This window comes from Guillardia theta (assembly GCF_000315625.1).
Source record: "Guillardia theta CCMP2712 unplaced genomic scaffold GUITHscaffold_12, whole genome shotgun sequence".
NCBI lineage: Eukaryota > Cryptophyceae > Pyrenomonadales > Geminigeraceae > Guillardia > Guillardia theta.
Genome location: NW_005434662.1, coordinates 170000 through 188874, shown reverse-complemented (window position 1 = coordinate 188874; position 18875 = coordinate 170000). Strand labels below are relative to the sequence as shown.

The 18875-nt window shown below is 47.7% G+C and overlaps 8 protein-coding genes across 8 annotated transcripts; 6 read left to right on the top strand and 2 right to left on the bottom strand.

The window, feature by feature from the left end:
- Nucleotides 1–748: 748 nt before the first annotated feature.
- On the top strand, nt 749–3305 carry GUITHDRAFT_92713 (hypothetical protein). Its single transcript, XM_005838006.1, has 9 exons — nt 749–1705; nt 1753–1953; nt 2002–2092; nt 2136–2383; nt 2429–2506; nt 2555–2755; nt 2808–2888; nt 2977–3042; nt 3091–3305. Exons 1-9 carry the CDS (start codon nt 755–757, stop codon nt 3235–3237), a joined length of 2064 nt encoding a protein of 687 aa, XP_005838063.1. The 5' UTR covers nt 749–754; the 3' UTR covers nt 3238–3305.
- A 461-nt stretch (nt 3306–3766) lies between these two features.
- On the top strand, nt 3767–4063 carry GUITHDRAFT_66132 (hypothetical protein; the record flags this gene model as incomplete). Its single annotated transcript, XM_005838005.1, has 2 exons — nt 3767–3901; nt 3950–4063. Coding segments are annotated over 2 exons (249 nt in total), but the record flags the coding sequence as incomplete, so codon positions are not given.
- A 394-nt stretch (nt 4064–4457) lies between these two features.
- On the bottom strand, nt 4458–5402 carry GUITHDRAFT_150984 (hypothetical protein; the record flags this gene model as incomplete). Its single annotated transcript, XM_005838004.1, has 5 exons — nt 5285–5402; nt 5016–5214; nt 4821–4963; nt 4643–4768; nt 4458–4589 (listed from the first exon to the last, which is right to left on the bottom strand). Coding segments are annotated over exons 1-5 (653 nt in total), but the record flags the coding sequence as incomplete, so codon positions are not given.
- Nucleotides 5403–6828: 1426 nt separating this feature from the next.
- On the top strand, nt 6829–7333 carry GUITHDRAFT_103003 (hypothetical protein; the record flags this gene model as incomplete). The annotated part of the gene is made up of 4 exons (XM_005838003.1): nt 6829–6902; nt 6953–7130; nt 7181–7243; nt 7304–7333. 4 exons carry the CDS (start codon nt 6829–6831, stop codon nt 7331–7333), a joined length of 345 nt encoding a protein of 114 aa, XP_005838060.1.
- Nucleotides 7334–9908: 2575 nt separating this feature from the next.
- Nucleotides 9909–10577, top strand: GUITHDRAFT_44170 (hypothetical protein; the record flags this gene model as incomplete). The annotated part of the gene is made up of 1 exon (XM_005838002.1): nt 9909–10577. A coding segment is annotated over one exon (669 nt), but the record flags the coding sequence as incomplete, so codon positions are not given.
- A 378-nt stretch (nt 10578–10955) lies between these two features.
- GUITHDRAFT_66124 (hypothetical protein) lies at nt 10956–11494 on the bottom strand (the record flags this gene model as incomplete). The annotated part of the gene is made up of 2 exons (XM_005838001.1): nt 10956–11075; nt 11120–11494. The coding sequence occupies 2 exons, from the start codon at nt 11492–11494 to the stop codon at nt 10956–10958; spliced, it is 495 nt and encodes a 164-aa protein (XP_005838058.1).
- Nucleotides 11495–12420: 926 nt separating this feature from the next.
- On the top strand, nt 12421–14900 carry GUITHDRAFT_134604 (hypothetical protein; the record flags this gene model as incomplete). The annotated part of the gene is made up of 11 exons (XM_005838000.1): nt 12421–12495; nt 12641–12804; nt 12942–13105; nt 13235–13501; nt 13554–13729; nt 14007–14101; nt 14142–14201; nt 14252–14332; nt 14451–14494; nt 14795–14858; nt 14891–14900. 11 exons carry the CDS (start codon nt 12421–12423, stop codon nt 14898–14900), a joined length of 1200 nt encoding a protein of 399 aa, XP_005838057.1.
- An 860-nt stretch (nt 14901–15760) lies between these two features.
- Nucleotides 15761–17469, top strand: GUITHDRAFT_150983 (hypothetical protein). Its single transcript, XM_005837999.1, has one exon. It carries the CDS (start codon nt 15804–15806, stop codon nt 16065–16067), a length of 264 nt encoding a protein of 87 aa, XP_005838056.1. The 5' UTR covers nt 15761–15803; the 3' UTR covers nt 16068–17469.
- The last annotated feature ends 1406 nt before the right edge of the window (nt 17470–18875 follow it).

The window sequence follows — 18875 nt, the reverse complement described above, 5'->3', positions numbered from 1 at the left end:
GATCAAAGATATCCATGCGTCCACACCTATCGGTTCTCGCCTCGACATCCCTAAGTGGCTCGACAGATACATCAAGTGCTTTCAGGTGGTCGACACATTGATCAAGAATGCCGCTTTACCACGATGGTTCACCTCAGAAATCGAGCCTAGAAGCAGCGAACCTTGTTCTCCATGTGCCACGATCTGTGGATCGGTGAACACCGTACAGTCTATCGAGGCCTTGTTTGATCCAGCAAGATGCGGCTCTCACGCGACCTTGGACGCAAACCGTACGAAAGTAGAGTTCTCTGGTATGGCTACCGCGCTGATAACTGCTCCTGTCCCTCCGGAAGGCGTTCATGTGATGGAGTTCGATGTGCACGGACGTGATCAGTGTCTTGTGGGCATCGCCACTCCCGATGTGGACTTGGAGACGTATCTTGGACATCGTCGTGGAGGATATGGCTTCTTCGCTGGAGAGGGAACCCTCAAGGTCGACGGGGACTGGAAGGGGGGGCATGGGCTTTGCAAGTTCAAACGAGGTGACAGGGTTGGAGTACACGTGGACATGACTCGGAGGACTCTGCAGTTCTCGATCTCCAAGTGGACCACCGACACTGCCACAGGACAAGGCAAGTGGAGCAGCAAGATGCTCGAGAGGATCGTGGAGGGACTCCCATCCGTCGTTCACTTTGCGGTCGGTGGAGCAGCAGGAGGTGAGCTGAGCATCGCAGGAGGAAGTGCCAGCGCCAGTGCGGGAGAGGAGCGGATCGCCATGATCGACATGTACGTAGACGGCGGTTACGACAACCCCAACTGGCCCAGTGAGCTGGATGAGCAGCTAGTGGAGTTCTTGAACGAGAAAGCATCTGAACGCCGGAAACACCCCCGGAACATCCGGTCGTCCTCCATCGTCGGCGACTCCGAAGCACACATCATACTGGCTGACGAGAACAATGGTACGAATGGACCAGAATCTGCGCCTCAACCGAGTCCAGTTGAGACCATGGAGGAAGAGTTTGTGCCGGCGTCCAGCTCTCCACAAGTAGAGGCTGCCGAACCCGCAGAAGCTGGAGTGGAAGCGAGAGAACCTGAAGAGCCTGAGGTTCAGCGTGCGGTACAAGTTCGAGGCGAGGCCGAAGCCATGCCGCATGCGTCCGAGAACGTTTCTGACGACGGAAGTGAATACGGGGAGAAGGAGATGCGTGATTATGTCAGGTTTCAGCGATCGCAATCCAACTCCTTGGGTGGAATCCGCTCTGTCTCAGCTGTGCGGGCAAGGTTTGTCGTGTTGAAGAAGTTGGAGTCCTTGGTAGCTGTCTCCCTGCCACTCGTGGACCTACGGACGGCGTATGACCCTGACTCAGCTGCTGGTCGCCTAGTGCGTATCAAAGGCAGACTGTTTGAAGCAACAAAGACTCACTTGTGGGATGCGGCGATTCGTCTCACTCAGGATCGTAGAGAAGAAATCCCATCAGTCACTTTGTACCGAGGCGCTGCCGCACAGCACAGGAAGAAATCAGGGTTGCAAGACACCAAAGGTACTGTTTTCGGCCAATTGTTTGCAGCGCTGGAGGACTTGCCTCTACTTAGAGCAAAGAGCAAAGGCAAAGGAATGATGGCATGGCAAGTTTCATTCGTCGGAGAAGGTGGTGACGATTATGGTGGTTTGTTCCGAGAATCTATAAGAGAACTTGCCGCCGATCTGCAGAGCCCTGCTACTCCGGTATGACATCACTGAATCTCTTGCGACCCTAACTTTCCTCGCAACAGCTCTTCATCCCTTCTCCCAACGGCCGGTTCAACATCGGGTTTCACAGGGACACATTCGTTCCCAACCCCACGTGCACCTCAGCGGTGCCGATGCGTCAGTACACCTTCATCGGCAAGATCATGGGGGCTGGGATTCGAACGAACAATCCGCTTGGTCTGGACTTCCCGCCCCTCATATGGCGTCGTTTCCTACAAGAGCCGGTATGCTCCGAGAGGGGAGCATTGCGGTCCTGTGACATGCTAGTCCAGGTCTCTGTCCAGGATCTCTCCGGTGTGGACGAAAGATTCGTGCGTGCCATAGAAGCGATTCGGACGCACCCTTGTGCTGACACTTGGACGGGTAACTTTGGTAGGAGCCTGTACCTGATCTGACTCTAGTGCAGAGCTCGGGTTCAGCCCCGTTGCTGCTGTAGTTGGCGGCAGTGCAGCTAACAACTCAACGCTGGAGGACTCGAGCTTCAACTATGTCGGGCTCGTGTGGACCGTACGCTCGATCTCAGGGAAAGTGTTCGAGCTAGTGAAGGGCGGCTCCACCCGGCCCGTGCTGTACTCGGAGAGAGAGCAGTATGCAAAGGAGGCAACTTCGTTCAGGTTGCAGGAGTTTGACAAGGCGATCGACGCGATGAGAGAGGTCGGTGAAAGAGTCTCGTTGGATTTGACTGACGGAGAACTTCAGGGACTTGGGCAGAACGTTCCCTTGCTGATGCTGCCGCTCCTGACGTATCGGGAGCTCATGGTCCGAGTCTGCGGAGAGGTCAGTGTAGAGCTGGTTGACGGCTGGACCGACTGACCCGCTCTACAGGTCACAGTCGATCTTGACATCCTCAAGTCGATCGTCAAGAACAAGCTCGACGCCTCTGATGCGGAGACGGTCATGGGATGGATCTGGAGCACCTTAGAGGAGTTCAGCAACGAGGAGCGCAAGCAGTTTCTTGGTTTTGTCTGGGGGCGCGAGAGGCTACCAAGAGATACAAGTGGGCTGCAGCTGGAGGTTCGAACTCAGGTGAGACAGAGAGCAGTTGAACTTGAGGTCGCCGTTCTTATTGCGTTCAAAGGCGAGCCATGGGGACGGACACTTGCCGTCTAGCCATACCTGCTTCAATGCCCTTGATATCCCGAGATACAGCTCTATGCAGGTCTGAAGAAGAAAAGAGCAGAGGATTGTGTGAAAGAGAAGCTGAACTGAGGAGAAGGAGAGTGCAAGTATTTGACGTGCCTCGACAGGTGTTGAGAGACAAGCTCAGATACGCCATCGCTCATTGCAAAGCCATTGACACTGACTTTGCCGCGGTAACTTGAATGTGCGTTGCAAGATTCCAACTCTGACATCCTTCTCAGCGAGGAACCATTGGTGAGGAAGTTGACGAAGATGAAGAGTTGATCACGTCCGATTCGGCGATTCCTGAAGAACATCTCGAAGAGAACGATTCAACATCAGAAACTGTCGAGCCGAGCTCTGAAGCAGAACAGTGTAGGGTATCGTAGGCCGACTCAGCCGCTCAGTGAAGTATATGAACTTCGGAAATGTAATTTGTAATGTACTGCCTGAACGCAAAGTTCACGGTTTGCCGCGCCGTGACTTCGCCGGGACCCGAGTCCGAGGCCCCCGGTCGTCACCGACGGTGGCACCAGTTGAACTCGCCCGATTCAACGGCGTGACGACTGTGAGCCCGACGGTCCTCTGGAAAGTCCCGGCCCGGCAGACTCATCTGAGTAGTGCGGCTGACCACTCAGCCGGCCCGGGCCAGATTGACCCGGCGGCCCCGGCCGATCCGGCGCTCGGCCCGATGATTGTCTCACAGTGACTGGTCGCACCGCAAACGGGAGGGAGGGAGATACAGCGGTAAGGTGATCGATCTCTCGAGTGGCACCCTAATACAATCAACGATAGCCGGGTACCTATTGGAGGATGTTGATAGTACCATGGATGGGTTCAGTTTGTAGGGGGTGGTAAGCGAGCGAAGTTGGGGTGGGGGTGTGATGACTTTGCTCTAACCATGGTGTCCAACAGGCCTTGCACAAGGCTGCTTTCCAAGGGAACCCATTGCTCGTGTCGAGGTTGATTGAGCTAGGGGCAAATCCGAATGCACAGACGGAAACAGGCGCAACCCCCTTGCATATTGCAGCAGCGTATGGACACTTCACTACTGTAGGCCTTATCACCAGCCTGCAAGAGCAACTGACTATGACAACTCAGATTTCTTATCTCTTGCAGCTGGGTTCAGACCCTTTCATCAAGAATCTTGATGGGGACAGACCCCTCGATCTTGCAAAGTTCAAAGGAAGGTTGGAATTTATGTGCGTGTGTTGACTAGTCCTCTCTTCTAACTTTGGTTCAGGTTCTCAGACCGTTCTGACTTTATCGAAGTCGTCAAGTTGCTTGAGGGTGCTGAGGTGATCACCTCTCGTGCTGTAGTAGATTTCTGGTTGTTAATCATACTCTGTCTAAGCAGAAAGGAAATATTCCAGGGTTGAAACCTCAGGGAAGAAAGTACATGGAGTATTTTAGTGAACCTCGCGAGGCTTAAACGAAATCACAAGGAATGTCGGTCTTTAAGCTCTGAATATTGTTTGATTGAACATGCTTTACTCTTTACAATTTATATTTGCGCCAAATGAAGATCAGACTTAATTCTGAACCGATGATATGCCACATGTCAGCTCTTTGAACTGGAGCTGAATGGGAAAGACAATCCTGTCATTCCAATAAATCGTCTGCTCAAATTAGCACTGTTGTCCAGGAATGGCAATATGAAAAGAGAAGCTATCATTGGTCCGCTGGTGCAGATGTAGGTAGAAATGGTCCACACAGGCACAAGAAAAATGTAGAAAGACAACTAATAAATGGGTGAGTGCAAATATCTGTTGAATCATGTAGATCAAGTCATACCGTTGCTATCAGAGGCCCTGTCCAAGGAAGCAATATGCCGAAGGAAATCACTGAAACTGCAACCAGCAACAGCAGATGCATCCCAGAGATAACAAAAAACCATATGGGGCTCGATATGTAGGCCACCTGGATCAAGTAGAGTGAATGAACATGCCTTTTTTCTCAGCACTAAACTGACCAGGTTGAGAGCCATGAATCGAAATAATCTCGGTAACTTAATCTTGCGAAGGATCACTTCTATCCAGACCACAGGCAAAGCAGGGAGGGAGACAATTAGCTCCAGGGGCCCGCCCTTCTTTCTGCGGTTGAGAGATCTATTCCCTAGAACAACACCTTGAGAAACATGCTTGTTCTGGCACCCCATCAGGTTTACCAGGAGACAGGGTCGGGCTTGGAGAAAGATATCCTGGTGAGAATTTGCTAGCTTGAGGTGACTGGGCTCTAGCTGGGGATCTTGCCGGCGAGCTCAAACCTACAGCTTGCTCTAGAGACGTTTCCAACGATGATATCCCAGCTTCGGCAGTATTGACAAGGAGCCAACACGCTGCTGACAGCCAACAACCTTCAAGGACCTGGTAGACGCTCACGTTAATCATGGCTCTTACAACTGCTAGGGCACGAGTGAAGAACTTGGAATCGTACCTGTACAGTGATGGAGAGGAAAGGAGAGGAGAGGAGGATCACTGGTACGATCACTGTCGCAGCAGCTGCCATCCCCGCTACTCGCAACCATCCTTCCATGATCACCAGAAGCCTCTAGTAGTCCCGGCGCCCCAGTTCAAAGAACCGTTCACAAAGTTGGAAGGATCCTATCCTAAAGGTCTGACGGGCAAATCTAGTGAAGTCGTGAAGTCACCGGGCCGGCGTCCGTCGAGCACTGACCGTCGGAACAGCGAACCAGGCCCGAATATGTTAATTAAAACGATTATAACCTCCTTTTTCCACGGAGTAATAATAACCTTCTGCTAAAACTTGACCTCGCAGGGGTGCAGGCATGTGGTGGGGAAAAGAGCCCGTGCGAATCCCTTGGAGTAAAAGTGTACCACCACCTCACGTTTCTCTATATAACTTTTAAGTCGAGCCAAAAGTAGTTTTAGTTTTTAACAAGACTTTTAGTGTCACACAAGCTTTGTTTTTAAATATTTATTTTTCGTCCCTTATACTCGTAAAACTATTTGTAAACGAAGCAAGAAGTAAGGGGTAAATCGATTAGTAGCCATGGGATAGAAGAGGGTAGGCGTACTAATATTTCAGCTTGTCCTATAGGAAAAGGTGGGTGGTTTCCTCTGTTGGTATCGGGTGGTACCTGATATTGTGGGGTAGGCCTGTCACTAGGGTGGGGGAAGACAGGGGTAAACCTTCCCGGTGGGGTGGTTTGTTTGTCAAGGCGCGGTTTCAGATGAGATGCCGGGAGCAAAAAGATGCAGGGCAGACTCCCAGAGGTTGAAATGAAGGCGGAGGTTAGGAGATGGTAGGTGCCCATGAACATGTGCGACATAGAAATCATGTTTGAGCTTAAAAGTGTAAGTTTAGTAGCACACTGTAAGATATCAGCTTAGCCTTGTATTGGGGTCAACACTTTGCACAATGTGCCAAGAATGATTCTTCCGATATAATCATAGTCCAGGTGTAGCAACGATCCGGTTGAATGTGCTGACGTCTCAATGCGTAGCTTGCGCCATATGCATGTAGATGAATCGTTTCTGCAAAGCAATTTCGTGTTAGAATGTGTGTCATTTCTTGGATGGAAGCAAGTTTTGCTCTGACCTGATTCGATTAGGAACCGAAATGATTTCGAATAACACTTTGACGTGCTAATTATCATTCTTATGCAGTCCTAGTAACTGGTTGTGTCTTTCCAGTACAAAGTAGCGACTCATCACAAATATCAACGAAAGCAATTTTTCTGTAGGAATTTCACAAAGCGAAGCAGGAATGGATACAATGGTTGATGCTCAAAAGGCAAAAACGCGACAGTTTCTTCTCGATGGTATTTCCTCTTCTTTCAAACAAGAAACTTTGTTACCCTCGTGTTTCCTTTTTCGTCTTGTTATTTTATCGCTCTGTTTACCAGATTGTTTTCAGACTCAACCCAACCACTTTTCGGAAGGACAGCAAGCGCGGATAGTGGTCTTGGATTGAACAGAAACTCGGGATGCTTCAATGCTAATTTCAAGTCAAGACCAATGTCTTCCATAGATCTAGATGGTGTTCCTGATATGGGTGAACCTCAACACATGGGCTTTGGTCGCTTAGCAAGGTGCTCTGCTCCTTACTCTCCTTTGCATTGCGTGACTATTACAATTTCAGTTGCCCAGCGGACTGGACACACGATGACAGGAAAATTGAATATAAGAGGCTGATTGGCGAGGAGATATCAAAGGCTTCTAAGTCGCCAGCATGTATGCAATCGTGGAAGACTGTCTCGTTGTCAGCAAAGCAAATCAACATTGCTTTGCATGCCAAGTTTGGAGATTTGGTTGATGATGTGAGTGACAGACTTATCATGACCTTTGGTATTGACTTGCTCTTAATCAGATTCCCACCCGTTCAAAACAAGAATGTTTAGACAGCATGGATGTCAGTGGGAATCACCATGATGTAATCTCAAATCATGCTTGATTCATATCGGTGACACTCATTCTTTTATTTGAAACTCAGATTGAATTGGCCCAGGGATACGACAATTGAATAACAAGTCATTGGACAGTGTACAGTACTACACTTAATCCTCGTAGTGTAGCTATTTTTGTTAATATTAGACGAGGTAGCTTTTCATACCTGCAACTCGATGTGCCTATACAAAATTATGCTTGTTTTCACATTTGAGAGAATTGAATGTATGACGTAACCTCACAGTGCAAAACTGTAAATCATCGGAAGCTGTCACGGTGTGCCGCTGGCAACATCACTGCATACGGCGATTGGATCCGTGATGAAGTTGACAAGCATCGATTGTAAAACTTTGCAATCATGCTAGTTTGAGCTGAGCAAACATAGCCTCATGTCGGCAAGATTGGACCAGCGACGTCTCCAAGAAGTGCGAAGTTGACCACTGACACAGCAAAAACAGTTGAGGCCCCCTTCCAACCACACCTCCGTAAAATGCAGAATTGGATGTAGCCAGTCACGAAAGATGACAGCAGGAACATTATCAAACCTACTGCAAGACCTGACCATCTGATCTTATCTGAGAAAAGTTTGTATCTGCATTCGGGGGGGCTGCCTTGATCTCCTGTCATGAAACCAAAGGCTGTCAGCGCCAGAAAGCTTATGGGGACATAGATGAAGCAGTTGCAGCATCTCCCAGAGCAGCCTTGGATTTCCAGATCAATGCTCAGTCGGCAACTCAAAACACACAAGTTTTACCTAATCTCTGGAAGATCCCTGAATCGTCGGTATCGCGCTGAAGGATGTAACGAAAGAGCGGAACAAGGAAGATGAGTTCATACAACGAGCTTATCATACAGAATGTAGCCGACCAAAGCAGAGCATCCAGAAGGCCCGAGTTTGAATTGTGATCTTCTTCACTCTCACAAGTGTTGAGTGACCTTATGCATGTCCCAACCGCAAGATTTACAACAAAGGTATAGCACCCTACGTTGAATCTCTCCCATCGCGTGTAAAATTTGAGTTGTTCATCGTCCGATATAAGATACCAACTGACAGCCTCAACATTCAGCTCAAGATACTTTAAATAGTCGGCAACAAAACCACTCCACAAACCTTTGGTCTCTTCCTGTGAAGAAGGCAGTCCATCTCCAAGGTCTGGATCCTCGTCTACATATGGTCTGATGGCTCCATAGTTGATTCTTTCCGAAGGATTAAATTTAAAGCTCGTTGCATGAGCAACTTCAGTCTGGGAGCTCATAGTATGATCGTCTGACTTCTGAATGGTCTGAAAAAAAAACCAACTCAATATTCTCCTCAAGAAGAAGACGAGACTCAAAGTTCTATGTCATTATCTAGCCTTGTATCCAATCAACCACGTGGCAGGTCTCATCTACATGAATCTTGCAGCGTGAATCTTCCTACATCAATTTCTCCTGTCTGCTTCCTGGCTTTCCTTTGATTCGTCTTTGGCCAATGAATGCAACCCTTCCAGCCAATTGTCCATTTTTTCGTGCAAATTTCGCCAGCCATCTTGATTCCTTTCTGACTCTTTGGAAAACAACAACATCACAGCAACATCGAAACACAATCATTCACCCAACATTTGTTTCTTCTTGTGTTTGTTTCCGTCTTTTTTTCCATCTCTCCTCTCCTCTCCTTCGCCAGGCGACCTCGAGCATCGGTGCGCCCCTTGCGGCAGGGGACTCGACTACCCTTCAAATGCCGACCCCTCCCGGGTCTCCCCTCCCTACCCCTATGGAGCATTTTTGTCTGATCTCTAAATCAGGTGGGTACAAAGATACTTATGGGTGGGTGGTGTATACACCCCCTCCCCCCATACTTAACCCACCCTCGCCATTGACATCCACAAAGTGGAGGAGTATTCATGACCGTAGTAGACCGTTACGGATATAAGAGATCGTTACGGTAATGACTCGGTTTTTGAATCGGTTACAGACGTTCCATCTGTAACGGGTTGGATCGTGCGGCCTCCATGGCAGGGAGGCGCCGGTCGCAAGCAGCGGCTGCGATGATGCTGATGGCCTTAGTGCTGGCCATCACATCATGCGTGGCCGAACGAATTGAACTTAGAGGGGCAGATAAAGCTGGAGAAGCAAAGGAAGGGAAGGGCTCGGGGTTGGGCGAAGAGATTCCTCTGCGGGCTGACGATGGCGACCCCGATGTTGGAGGGGCTGGTAAGGGGACTACATGTCCTGTCAACAATGCGGGGAGCGAGGAGAATGAGCCAAAAGTTGGATTACGAGGCTCAGATGCGAGTGAAGAGAAGAGAGGACCGACGAAACAGACCATGGAGTCGGTGACAGAGTCAAACAAAGCCGGAGAAGCAAAGAAGGATCCGAAAACGAAACAGGCTGACAAGAAGCAGCCAAAGACAGCAGATGCTAAGCAAGGACGCCAGAAAGATAAAAAACGCGAGCAAAGCTCTGCAGCAGGATCTGCTTCTGAGAAGGCTCCTTCGAAGCTTGACCAATTGAAAGAGCTCAATGGAAGTATATACTTTTTGCTTGAGGACGACATTTCTGCAAACTACTCTCTTCTGAGTCCAAAGCGCCTACAAGTTATCAATGAGAGTTTGTTGGTCTACAATAATGATTCTTGGTTCACAGACACCAGGTCATTCTTCGAAAGTATCTATCAAAATGCAACAATGCACGGCGATGCTCAATGCCAATTCTGGTTGGGGCGCATGTTCGAGCAAGGAGCAGTAATGGATGATGGGGAGGAAATCGTTCCCAAGGATGTAAATCAAGCGGCTCAACTATACCTCATGGCGGCAGAGCAGGGGCATCATGAGGCTGCAAGGTTACTGGGAATGATCTTTGAGGAGCATGGAGACCAGGACAGGGCAGCTCAATACTACATGAAAGCTGTGGAGCTAGGAGATGTCAGGTCGATCTCGCACTTGGGAATCATGTACGAGCAAGCGGGTAGCGTTGAGGAAGCACTCTCTCTCTTCACACAAGCCGAACTCGCTCGTGATGGGCTTGCTCTTACGTCCCTCGGACGTATCTATCTGCAAGGCAAGGGAGTGCCGCAGGATGGGAAGAAAGCAGTTTCTTATCTCGAGAGGGCCGTAGCAGAAAACGAAATATTGGCATTCACTTATCTTGGAAATGCTTATGAGCAGGGGATAGGCGTTGAACAGAACTACAGCAAAGCTTTCGAGCATTACAAGCGAGCAGCAGATGCAGGAGAATGGAACGCTCAAGCTCGGCTTGCCTTTCTTTACTCCGAAGGGTTCGGCGTCGAGAAAAATATGGAAGAAGCTGAGAAATGGGCTTTCAAGGCCTCGCAGAATGGCTACGATGATTCAGCCCAGATTGCGAAAGAAGAGATCGAGGCCTATGCGAACCTCAAAGGGAAAGTCTTGAAAGGTGGGCGACCATCAAGGTATGAGTTCATACCGCATACCCCCTTTCCTCTGAACGAAGAAGAGAAGAAGGAGAGAGATGAGAAGGGGTTCGATGGGTTCAGTGCAGTGTTCGACAGAGTCGCTCTCTTTCGCTACACCAACTCAACGGTCTACTTCTCCAACCCCGAAGTGTTCTACAACGGAGGTGAAGAAACAAAGCGACGCCAAGTTAAGAATTCAAAATAATATGTTGACTTCATTTTGGCCCACTGCATGTTTGTTCTCTGCACAAGTTCATCGATCTCAACCAATCACTGCATTCCGGCGTCATTCTGATGGATGACCATGCAAGAGAGCAGCGGGGATACTGCAAAGCGCGCTTCCACTGATTGCGACCTGCCCGTTTGCTTTTTCAACAACAGTTTCCATGCTGGCGACGCACACATTCTATTCGCGAGTCACTCTCGAGGGTATCACACGCATTGACCTACCTTCACTTGCTTGCATCGTGTTACAGTGACTCTTGCTGTAACTTCCTCATCAAAGAAGACAGGGGCAGAAAATTTGAGCTGCTGATTAAGGTAGATCGCTCCTGGAAAGTTGCGGCCTATAACCGCTGAGAACATGCTGGCAACAAAGATCCCATGCACAACTGGTTGGGCAAATGTAGAGGAAGTCAAATCGGCACTTTGATGCAGCGGATTATCGTCTCCCGACAGATCGGCGAACTTTGAGACATCTTGCTGTGAGAAACTACGCCTGAGCTGGAAGCAATCTCCTTTCTTGAGGTTCGAGCCCTGTGATGTGATGGACTGAACGCATTTCAAGAACTCAGAAAGGAGAGAAAGTCTCGAATACCCTTGCATCGCAGATCCAGCCATTGCGATATCGCTTTACTGCCCCGCTGATCTGGATGCAGCTCCGCTGCGCTGCATTCTTCAAACTAGAAAAGTTCATCTTCTTACACGCATGTGACCTGCGTGAATCTGTTTCACATTGATGTTACCAGCATTGTGACACCTTCGATCTTCTCTGAACTGTTTCAAACCAAAGATTCCTTAATCATCTCAATCAGATTCATGTTCATGTTCTTTCTTCAAGCTCGAATATGAAGGCTACATCTCTCCTGCCATATTTTCTGATGCTTTCTGCGTGGAGGATTCAAATATCCATGCATGTGCATGCCCTGTCTCGTACATTTCTAACCCCACCTTCCCTCGCTTGAACCTTCTTGTCATCCATCCTCCTGCCCCCGTTCCCGCTTCATGCCGAGTCGTAACCTCTACCGAGGCGGGTTCGCGTTTTTAAAAGGCTAGCTAGGTTCGGGCTTGACTCGGCTCAGCGCTGCCGGTAGCTCTCCCCCATCCCCCCCCGCCGTCGTCGCCGCCCTGAGCTACATGCAAGGTGTCAGTGCCGTTGAGAGCGCAAGCATCGTCCCTCAGAAGCTTCAAGCTGACTCCAACCGCTGAGCTCTCCGAAGCTCAGTTGAACTCGAAAGTTCAACGGTTTCATTCCGAGTTCACTGATCAAGTACGGTCACTGCCACGGTTCGTGCTGAGCTCCCCGGCGCTGAGCCTCGAACGAAGTTGACGGCCCTGTCACTGCTTCTCAACGTCACCCTACAGCTGCAAAGTGGCAGTGACTGTCATAACTGCCGGACTCCTCAGTAGCCGCCGCCCGCGGCAGTAACGGTGGGCGCCGCCGCCGACCTGAGGCTCTCACTCGGCCTGTCAGTGGCATGCACCGAGCACTGGCGAGTAGGGTAGAGAGCAGGTCAGGTTCGGGTGAGAGGATGGCTGCGAGGTTCTCTTCGGCAAGGCTCAGAACATTCACAGAGGATACAAAGGTTGGAAACACTCAGAATGATGTAAGTGGAGAAGGTGGGAAGCACATCTCAAGTTCAGGGGAGTGGCTTGTGCGGCAAGAGCCCAAAGATGTTGACGTATCAACTGCTCAAAGACGAAGGAAACTTTACACTAAGTGGCGAGAGCTTCTTGCTGATGATTCTTCAGTCTCAGATAGTTCTGATCATGGTGAATTTGAACTCAAAGATCAAGCACACGAATATCAAGATGACACAGAAGATCAACGGGATAGAAATGAAGGGCTTCATTTCAATGATTCATCTTCTGATGCCCCAGCGCTCCCAAGAGCAACTCCGCAATTTGCGCGAGAGGTGGCATCGGATAGCCAAGAGGACTCCGAGGGCCAATATTTCATTCCAGTGATACCATCAACCGTTGTTGTACATACAGATGGAGATGACAATCGGCACCAAGAAAATTGTATTGATGATGATGTGGAAAATAACAGAATATCAACACTTGCAGAGCAGCATCCAGATGCGGGGCATCCTCAAAATTCACAAAAGGAAGGCAAGGAAGTTGTGTCTCATAATAGAGATAAATCGAACTCACCTGGGCTCTCAATGCTTGTTGTTCAACCGAAATTGGATAATTTTGCAGGAATGGACCAAGGTGTGTCAGCTCAAGTTCCTCGAACATTTTCCCCAGGTGTGATTGATTGCTATACGCTCTTGTTACATGCTTGTTTTTTTCTTCGTTGCATCGCCTTTTTGCATGATTGCATCTTTTGACTCATCGCAGACGTCGGCTCCGAGCACAGGGTTGACCCTGTTGTCCAAACGCCCAGTCATGTGGATTTGAGCAGATATCCAAACGTCGGAAATCACCACAGTGACCTGAGTTTTGAGAGTTCCGCTGCGAAAAACTTTGAGCACAGCATAATAGAGGGAAACTCAACTGTCTTGCATCGTTCGAAAGGATTCGAGCGACTGGTTAAGGAGATGAAAGCATACTTCGACTGCAAAGAAGACGGGCTAGTAGGATGGTTCCTAGACCTCGATGAGGACGGTAGCTTTTATGGATGGATGGTTACTTGGTCTCATGCTGATGCTGCCGCCAGGTGATGGGCTTGTTACGGCGGGAGAACTTCTTGATGAGATCCATACCATGAGATGCGACGTTGACAAAGAGGCTGCTGCGGAGCTTGTAGGCATTCTTACAGATGAGGATATCAAGGCAATCTCACTTTCACACTTCTGGAAGTTCTTCATGCTGCCTGATCAGCGACTTCATCATGTGCCTAAAAGTTTTAACGGGGACGAAATAGAGCTGAGGACTTCACAGAGTTTGGGCGGGGGATCACGTTCTACCGAATGCAACTCTTATTCTCTCCTTATGCCGTTTCTCTGCGAAAGTCAGTTTGATTTTGAAATCTTCGAGATGTCTCGTGCAGCTTCCCGAGAGATCACGAACATTCGAGCGAGGACGCGAGAGATAGAAAGGATGATACGACTTCAGGCACTTTCTTCAGGTGATTATTAAGATTTGGGAGGTCTATCTTCTGTTTTCTCAGATATTTTTTGAGGCGAGGACTTCTCATTCGAAGCTTACGAGCTCCAACCTTTTGGGTCTTCTTCGCTTGTCACTGTATGCTGTGTTCCACCACATGTGAGCCTTGAAGCCCCATCTCATTTGCTGTGTAACGCAGACTCCGAGGAGGTCGAAGAGCCCCAGCCTTGGATTTTTGTCGAGCCGAAACAGTCGAGAGGTTTGTAGATATTTCAAACCCACCTGATAATTGTTGACATTCTCATCCAGATTTCTGCGGACTCAGGGGCGAGCCGGAATCATAATAGCAACAGCATCTCGGAGAGATCAAGAAAGACTTTCTATAGCCCTGTGAGTCTCGTCGGAACGTTTCTTGTCTTACAATCGGATGGGATGCAGGAGAGAATACGTAGTGAATCACCGGCATCATCTGGGCTGGCTTATCTCAACTTTCACTTCCCACCTTCAGCGAAAAGAAATTCGAGGTAGAAGGTCTGGCTGATACCAAGAGACGTAAGGCTGATTCAAAGCTGTAAATGAAAATGCATGTCAAGAAATTTGTTCTGAGGAGTATTACGGCATTTCGATTCATGTGCTAAAGATACTTGTCTTCGTCATCTAGCAGTTCTTCTTCGCCGTTTTCTTCCATTATATCGTAAACCTCGTTCATCGCTGTCCAATTGACAAAGTAGTCGGGCCCTAATACCAGGCAAGCCAAAACATTATGCAAAGTAACGAGAAAATTTTAGAATCATACCTGTTTCAATCTCGGAGCGCCTCAATGCCATCCCATTATTGGATGATTCATGCAAGGTGAGATTGTTTTTGTTTTCCTCTTCCACTGCATGATTTGTGTGCGGCATTGGCTTAAGGGGAGGTAGTGTAGGATTTTCTATACTTGTCTCGCAGGATGATATGAGCAAAACAAAACCTACAACTATCAGCATGAGATTCTTGCATTGATACAGTATTCTCGTCGTGCAGTTTCCTGTCATCTTCATCAAGGACTGCATCATCAAACTTCGAGGGTGAAAACTTTCATCATCCCCTGGAATCCCCCTTGCCTTTACTCAAAGTTAAGTTAAAAAACGCTACGGTACGAGGATAATCAAACTGATACCTGATACCTTCATAGTGACTTTTACCATCCTAGTCTTTACTCAAAGTTAAGTTAAAAAGTTTACCAGTTTCACCTTCGGCAAGCGCTGGACCATTCTCCTCGACTCTCCTCATTGTCCTCGTACTGATTTTTAACTTAACTTTGAGTAAAGGTCATATTCTCCCGGCTCACGCTGAGCCTCGTGACTGCTAATGAGTGGCAGGTTGCCCCTCACTGAGACAGCTTTTAAGTTCCCGAATGGTTGGTCATGCCGACTCCGTCAAAATCACAGGGTCAGCAAAAGTGTCAGCCAACAATGAAAGTACTGATATTCATGAGATATGTAGTTGAAATAATATTATATTTAGGTCATCAACTGTCAGCTCAGACTCAGCATGCTGACAGAAGATCTCTTAAAGCAGTCTGATGACCACAGCCAAATTTTGGTTGAAATTTTGCTCCGAATGTTTGGCTATGATTTCAAATGCCATGCACATGTTCTAACAGCTTCATTTACTACATATGGTTATGTCTGCTCTGTGCTTACAATTATGTCAGCATTTTTCTCGAAATAGAGTTCAATCATTATTTACAACACAGTTCTGAGTGAATCAGATTCGAAACGGTGTCGATTTCCCCCAGGGCAGTGTATAAGACGAGAGATGAACAGCACACTACCGTAACTCTCTCATCTCTGCTCACGATTAGACAATGTGCAACGAAATGGAAATTGCTCACATTGTGGAACATGAAGACTTTCACAGACAAAAGGATGAAACAATATTTGCGAGTGAAGATGAAGACACATTCAAGGACACCAAGGTTGTGATTCACAACATTGTTGTTCCAGAGCAAGTACGCAAAATGTTGAAGGTCATCATTGACGTAAAAGAAGATGATCTCGACTTCATGGACATGGCAATGAATACTGACACAGACATCTTTGAACCTGAAGAATGTAAACGATATACTAGGGTTCTTCCATGAAAGTTGTTTTCAAGGCCTAGAATCTTTCTATCACTAGTTTGTATATATCGGGATCGAAGGACTGGCATGGTAACCCGTGTTACCTTCGGATACGAAATGTAGATGTATTGTTGAAATAAATTCGAAAGACTTAAAACACGATTCGCTACATCAACGCGCAAAAAATGCTTACTCCAAACCAGCTAAATTGATACTTCGTCAGTAGCTCACGCTGAACTGATTGTGATACACTATAAAGAATTCCTCATGAAGTCGCCCAACTTAATATTACCCTTCATCGGTGAGCGAAGATGAACAAGACTTAATGGAATTCCCATAGGATTCAAAGAACTTCTCGTACCAATCTTCGAAGAAGTAATCAAAGTATTTGCTGTTCTGAAAGCAAGCTTATCTTACACGGTAAAGAGATTCTCGGTGCCCAAAAAAGTCATAGATGCGGACCAGACATGCGTCAAACCATGCTTCCATCTTCCATTGAGTCTTTGATGAACCAATCGTTGTTGTTTTTTTGCAAATTATCCAAGAATGCGCGGGCTACGCAACCACCAAACCAGTCTTCTGCCTGGAAAAAAACTTTTCGAATTCCAATTCTTGATCCCCCCTATGGCTTTCGAACAGCATACTGTTAATGATGCTGTCCCATGATACATAAGTCACACACTGTAAATATTTGCATCCCATTGTACAAAGCAGCACGACATCAATCGAAAACGCCAGTATAGTGAACAAGTGAAAACATTGTTTTTCTCATGTCTAAACATATGATCATGCAAGGACTTGAGTAAATTGCTTGCTGTCTTCGGGTTCCAAGAGAGATTTTTCTGAAGCAGGCTTCTCTGCAAACATGTCTTCGATGTCCAGAACTTCTCTGCATGTGAATACCGAAACAAGTTTCTGGACATCTGGAGGAAGCCAGCTAGATCTTCGCTTTTCTACAGCAGAGTCACTTGTACATCTTGCCAAATCAATATTCTGCAGTTCACTTTCCAAATGAGACGGTGGCTCACTGAAAGCATCAAAATCCCATCCAACAGCAGCTGCAGTAGGTTGTTGGTTCTGTGTAGTATGTTCGCTGGAGCTTTGAGTAGTTATGATAGAATCGTTCGACATAACTCTCATGTTCACTTCAATGTCATTACTTTTGAGTACAATTTTGCAAGTCGTTGATCAGTTTTGCGCCACTGCAAATTCACCTCCCTTGAGATGTGTTACTGGTTATTCTCGTTTTTGGTTTCGGAGGGACTGCAAAGACAGATTTCAAATCACAAATTCACCAGTGTAAGTATGACTGTTCGTGTTCATGAGCATTGTGCTGTAATGAATGCTTTGCCTGGGCTGTCTGTCCTCGTGCAACACCAGTTGCCCTTTTCCTCTGACGTGCTGGTTTCGACGTTCCTTCCTGGATGGCACTAGGTGGGTCCGGTATACTGTTAACAGTTAGGTCTCTGGTACAAATTTTAACTGTTAACAGTTAACCGTTTTTCAACGGTTTTCATCTAACTGTTAACAGTTAATGGTTAAGTCTTAAACTTCAAATCCGATCAAATTAAGCACCGCGATTGTTTCATCGCGGTTAGTTAAATTTAAAAGTCAGATTTTTAAACTCCCCTGGTGAGCCCCCCCCCGACCCGCCTTGGCTCCATGCTGCCCCTCCCGCACTGCGGCGGCACAAGTCGCCCCCAACGCGCTGATCATCAAGAGCAATGCTCCTCTTACTGGGTTATGCTATGATACACATCGATAGCATCCAATCCACCGTAAAGTGCACTTTCTCAATGCATCACGTTGAAAGATTTCACGTCAAGAGCCGATGTATTGCTGCTGTCAATCGACTTGGATCATAGCTATCCAAGTTTATTCAGAAGCTAGCACTGATGATTCCAGGGATAGCAACAGGTCTCTCAGACACTCAGAAATACGCAACCAAGACGGACTCTGTCATGAGGAGGGTCGCAACGAAGACTGACTGTCATGACTCAAACATGAGGTGATAGCGATGTCCTTCCGAGTTCGGAAATGTCGGCTCAAGGTGAACACCATTTCGCAGATGTGAAGCTGATGATGTCGCAAATTCTAATTTCCCAGTCGGTGTATTCAAACTTGGTATGTTTGTCTGACTTTACATCGTCAACGATGTGCATTGGTCATGGTTTTGAAAGCTATAGTTTGTCTGTAATAAAGTCATTCTTACCGAGCTCTTATCATCGTTTAAGCCCATGCCAGCTCACTTGTTTCAACTTAGAGATCTGTTCTGGTTGCCCTTGTGTTTGACATTGGCATCGGAAGCACCTTGATCTGCGTTCGGAAGCATAGCATCTTGCACACAATTTTTTCATGGACCGCCATTAAAATTTCACACTTTTGGAGGCATATTTTAAAAATTGACGACGAAAACGAAAATTTGCTGGAATACTGTTAACAGTATACCGGAACACTTTTCATGCTAACTGTTAACAGTAAAATAAGGCCCGAAAGAATTTAACTGTTAACAGTATACCGGACCCACCTACTTCTGACTTCTTCTTGGGTTCTAAAATAACTTTTTGTACAAAATGACTTGTGCTGACCTTTGATGTCAGCAACGATGACACAACCGACATAACTAAACTATGATGACATCAAACTCTCTCTTTTTCGATTATGCTGACAAGATGGTCACACTACGGCAGGGCGGCGGACCCGGCGTCGTCACGCCGGGCCGGGCGGCGTCCCGGCGCCGGGCCGTCCCGGGCCTGCAGTCAGTGCTCCCGGGGCCCACCCCGCCGGACTCCGGGACGGTGACTGATCGGACCGTCGGACCGCGACACC

Excerpts from the sequence above, each read along its gene's own strand:
- GUITHDRAFT_92713 (XM_005838006.1), top strand. The coding sequence starts at position 755 with ATGATCGACATGTACGTAGACGGCGGTTACGACAACCCCAACTGGCCC. Across the intron at positions 1,706-1,752 it reads TGCAGAGCCCTGCTACTCCG|CTCTTCATCCCTTCTCCCAA; the intron begins GTATGACATCAC and ends TCCTCGCAACAG. Across the intron at positions 2,093-2,135 it reads TTGTGCTGACACTTGGACGG|AGCTCGGGTTCAGCCCCGTT; the intron begins GTAACTTTGGTA and ends ACTCTAGTGCAG.
- GUITHDRAFT_150983 (XM_005837999.1), top strand. The coding sequence starts at position 15,804 with ATGGAAATTGCTCACATTGTGGAACATGAAGACTTTCACAGACAAAAG.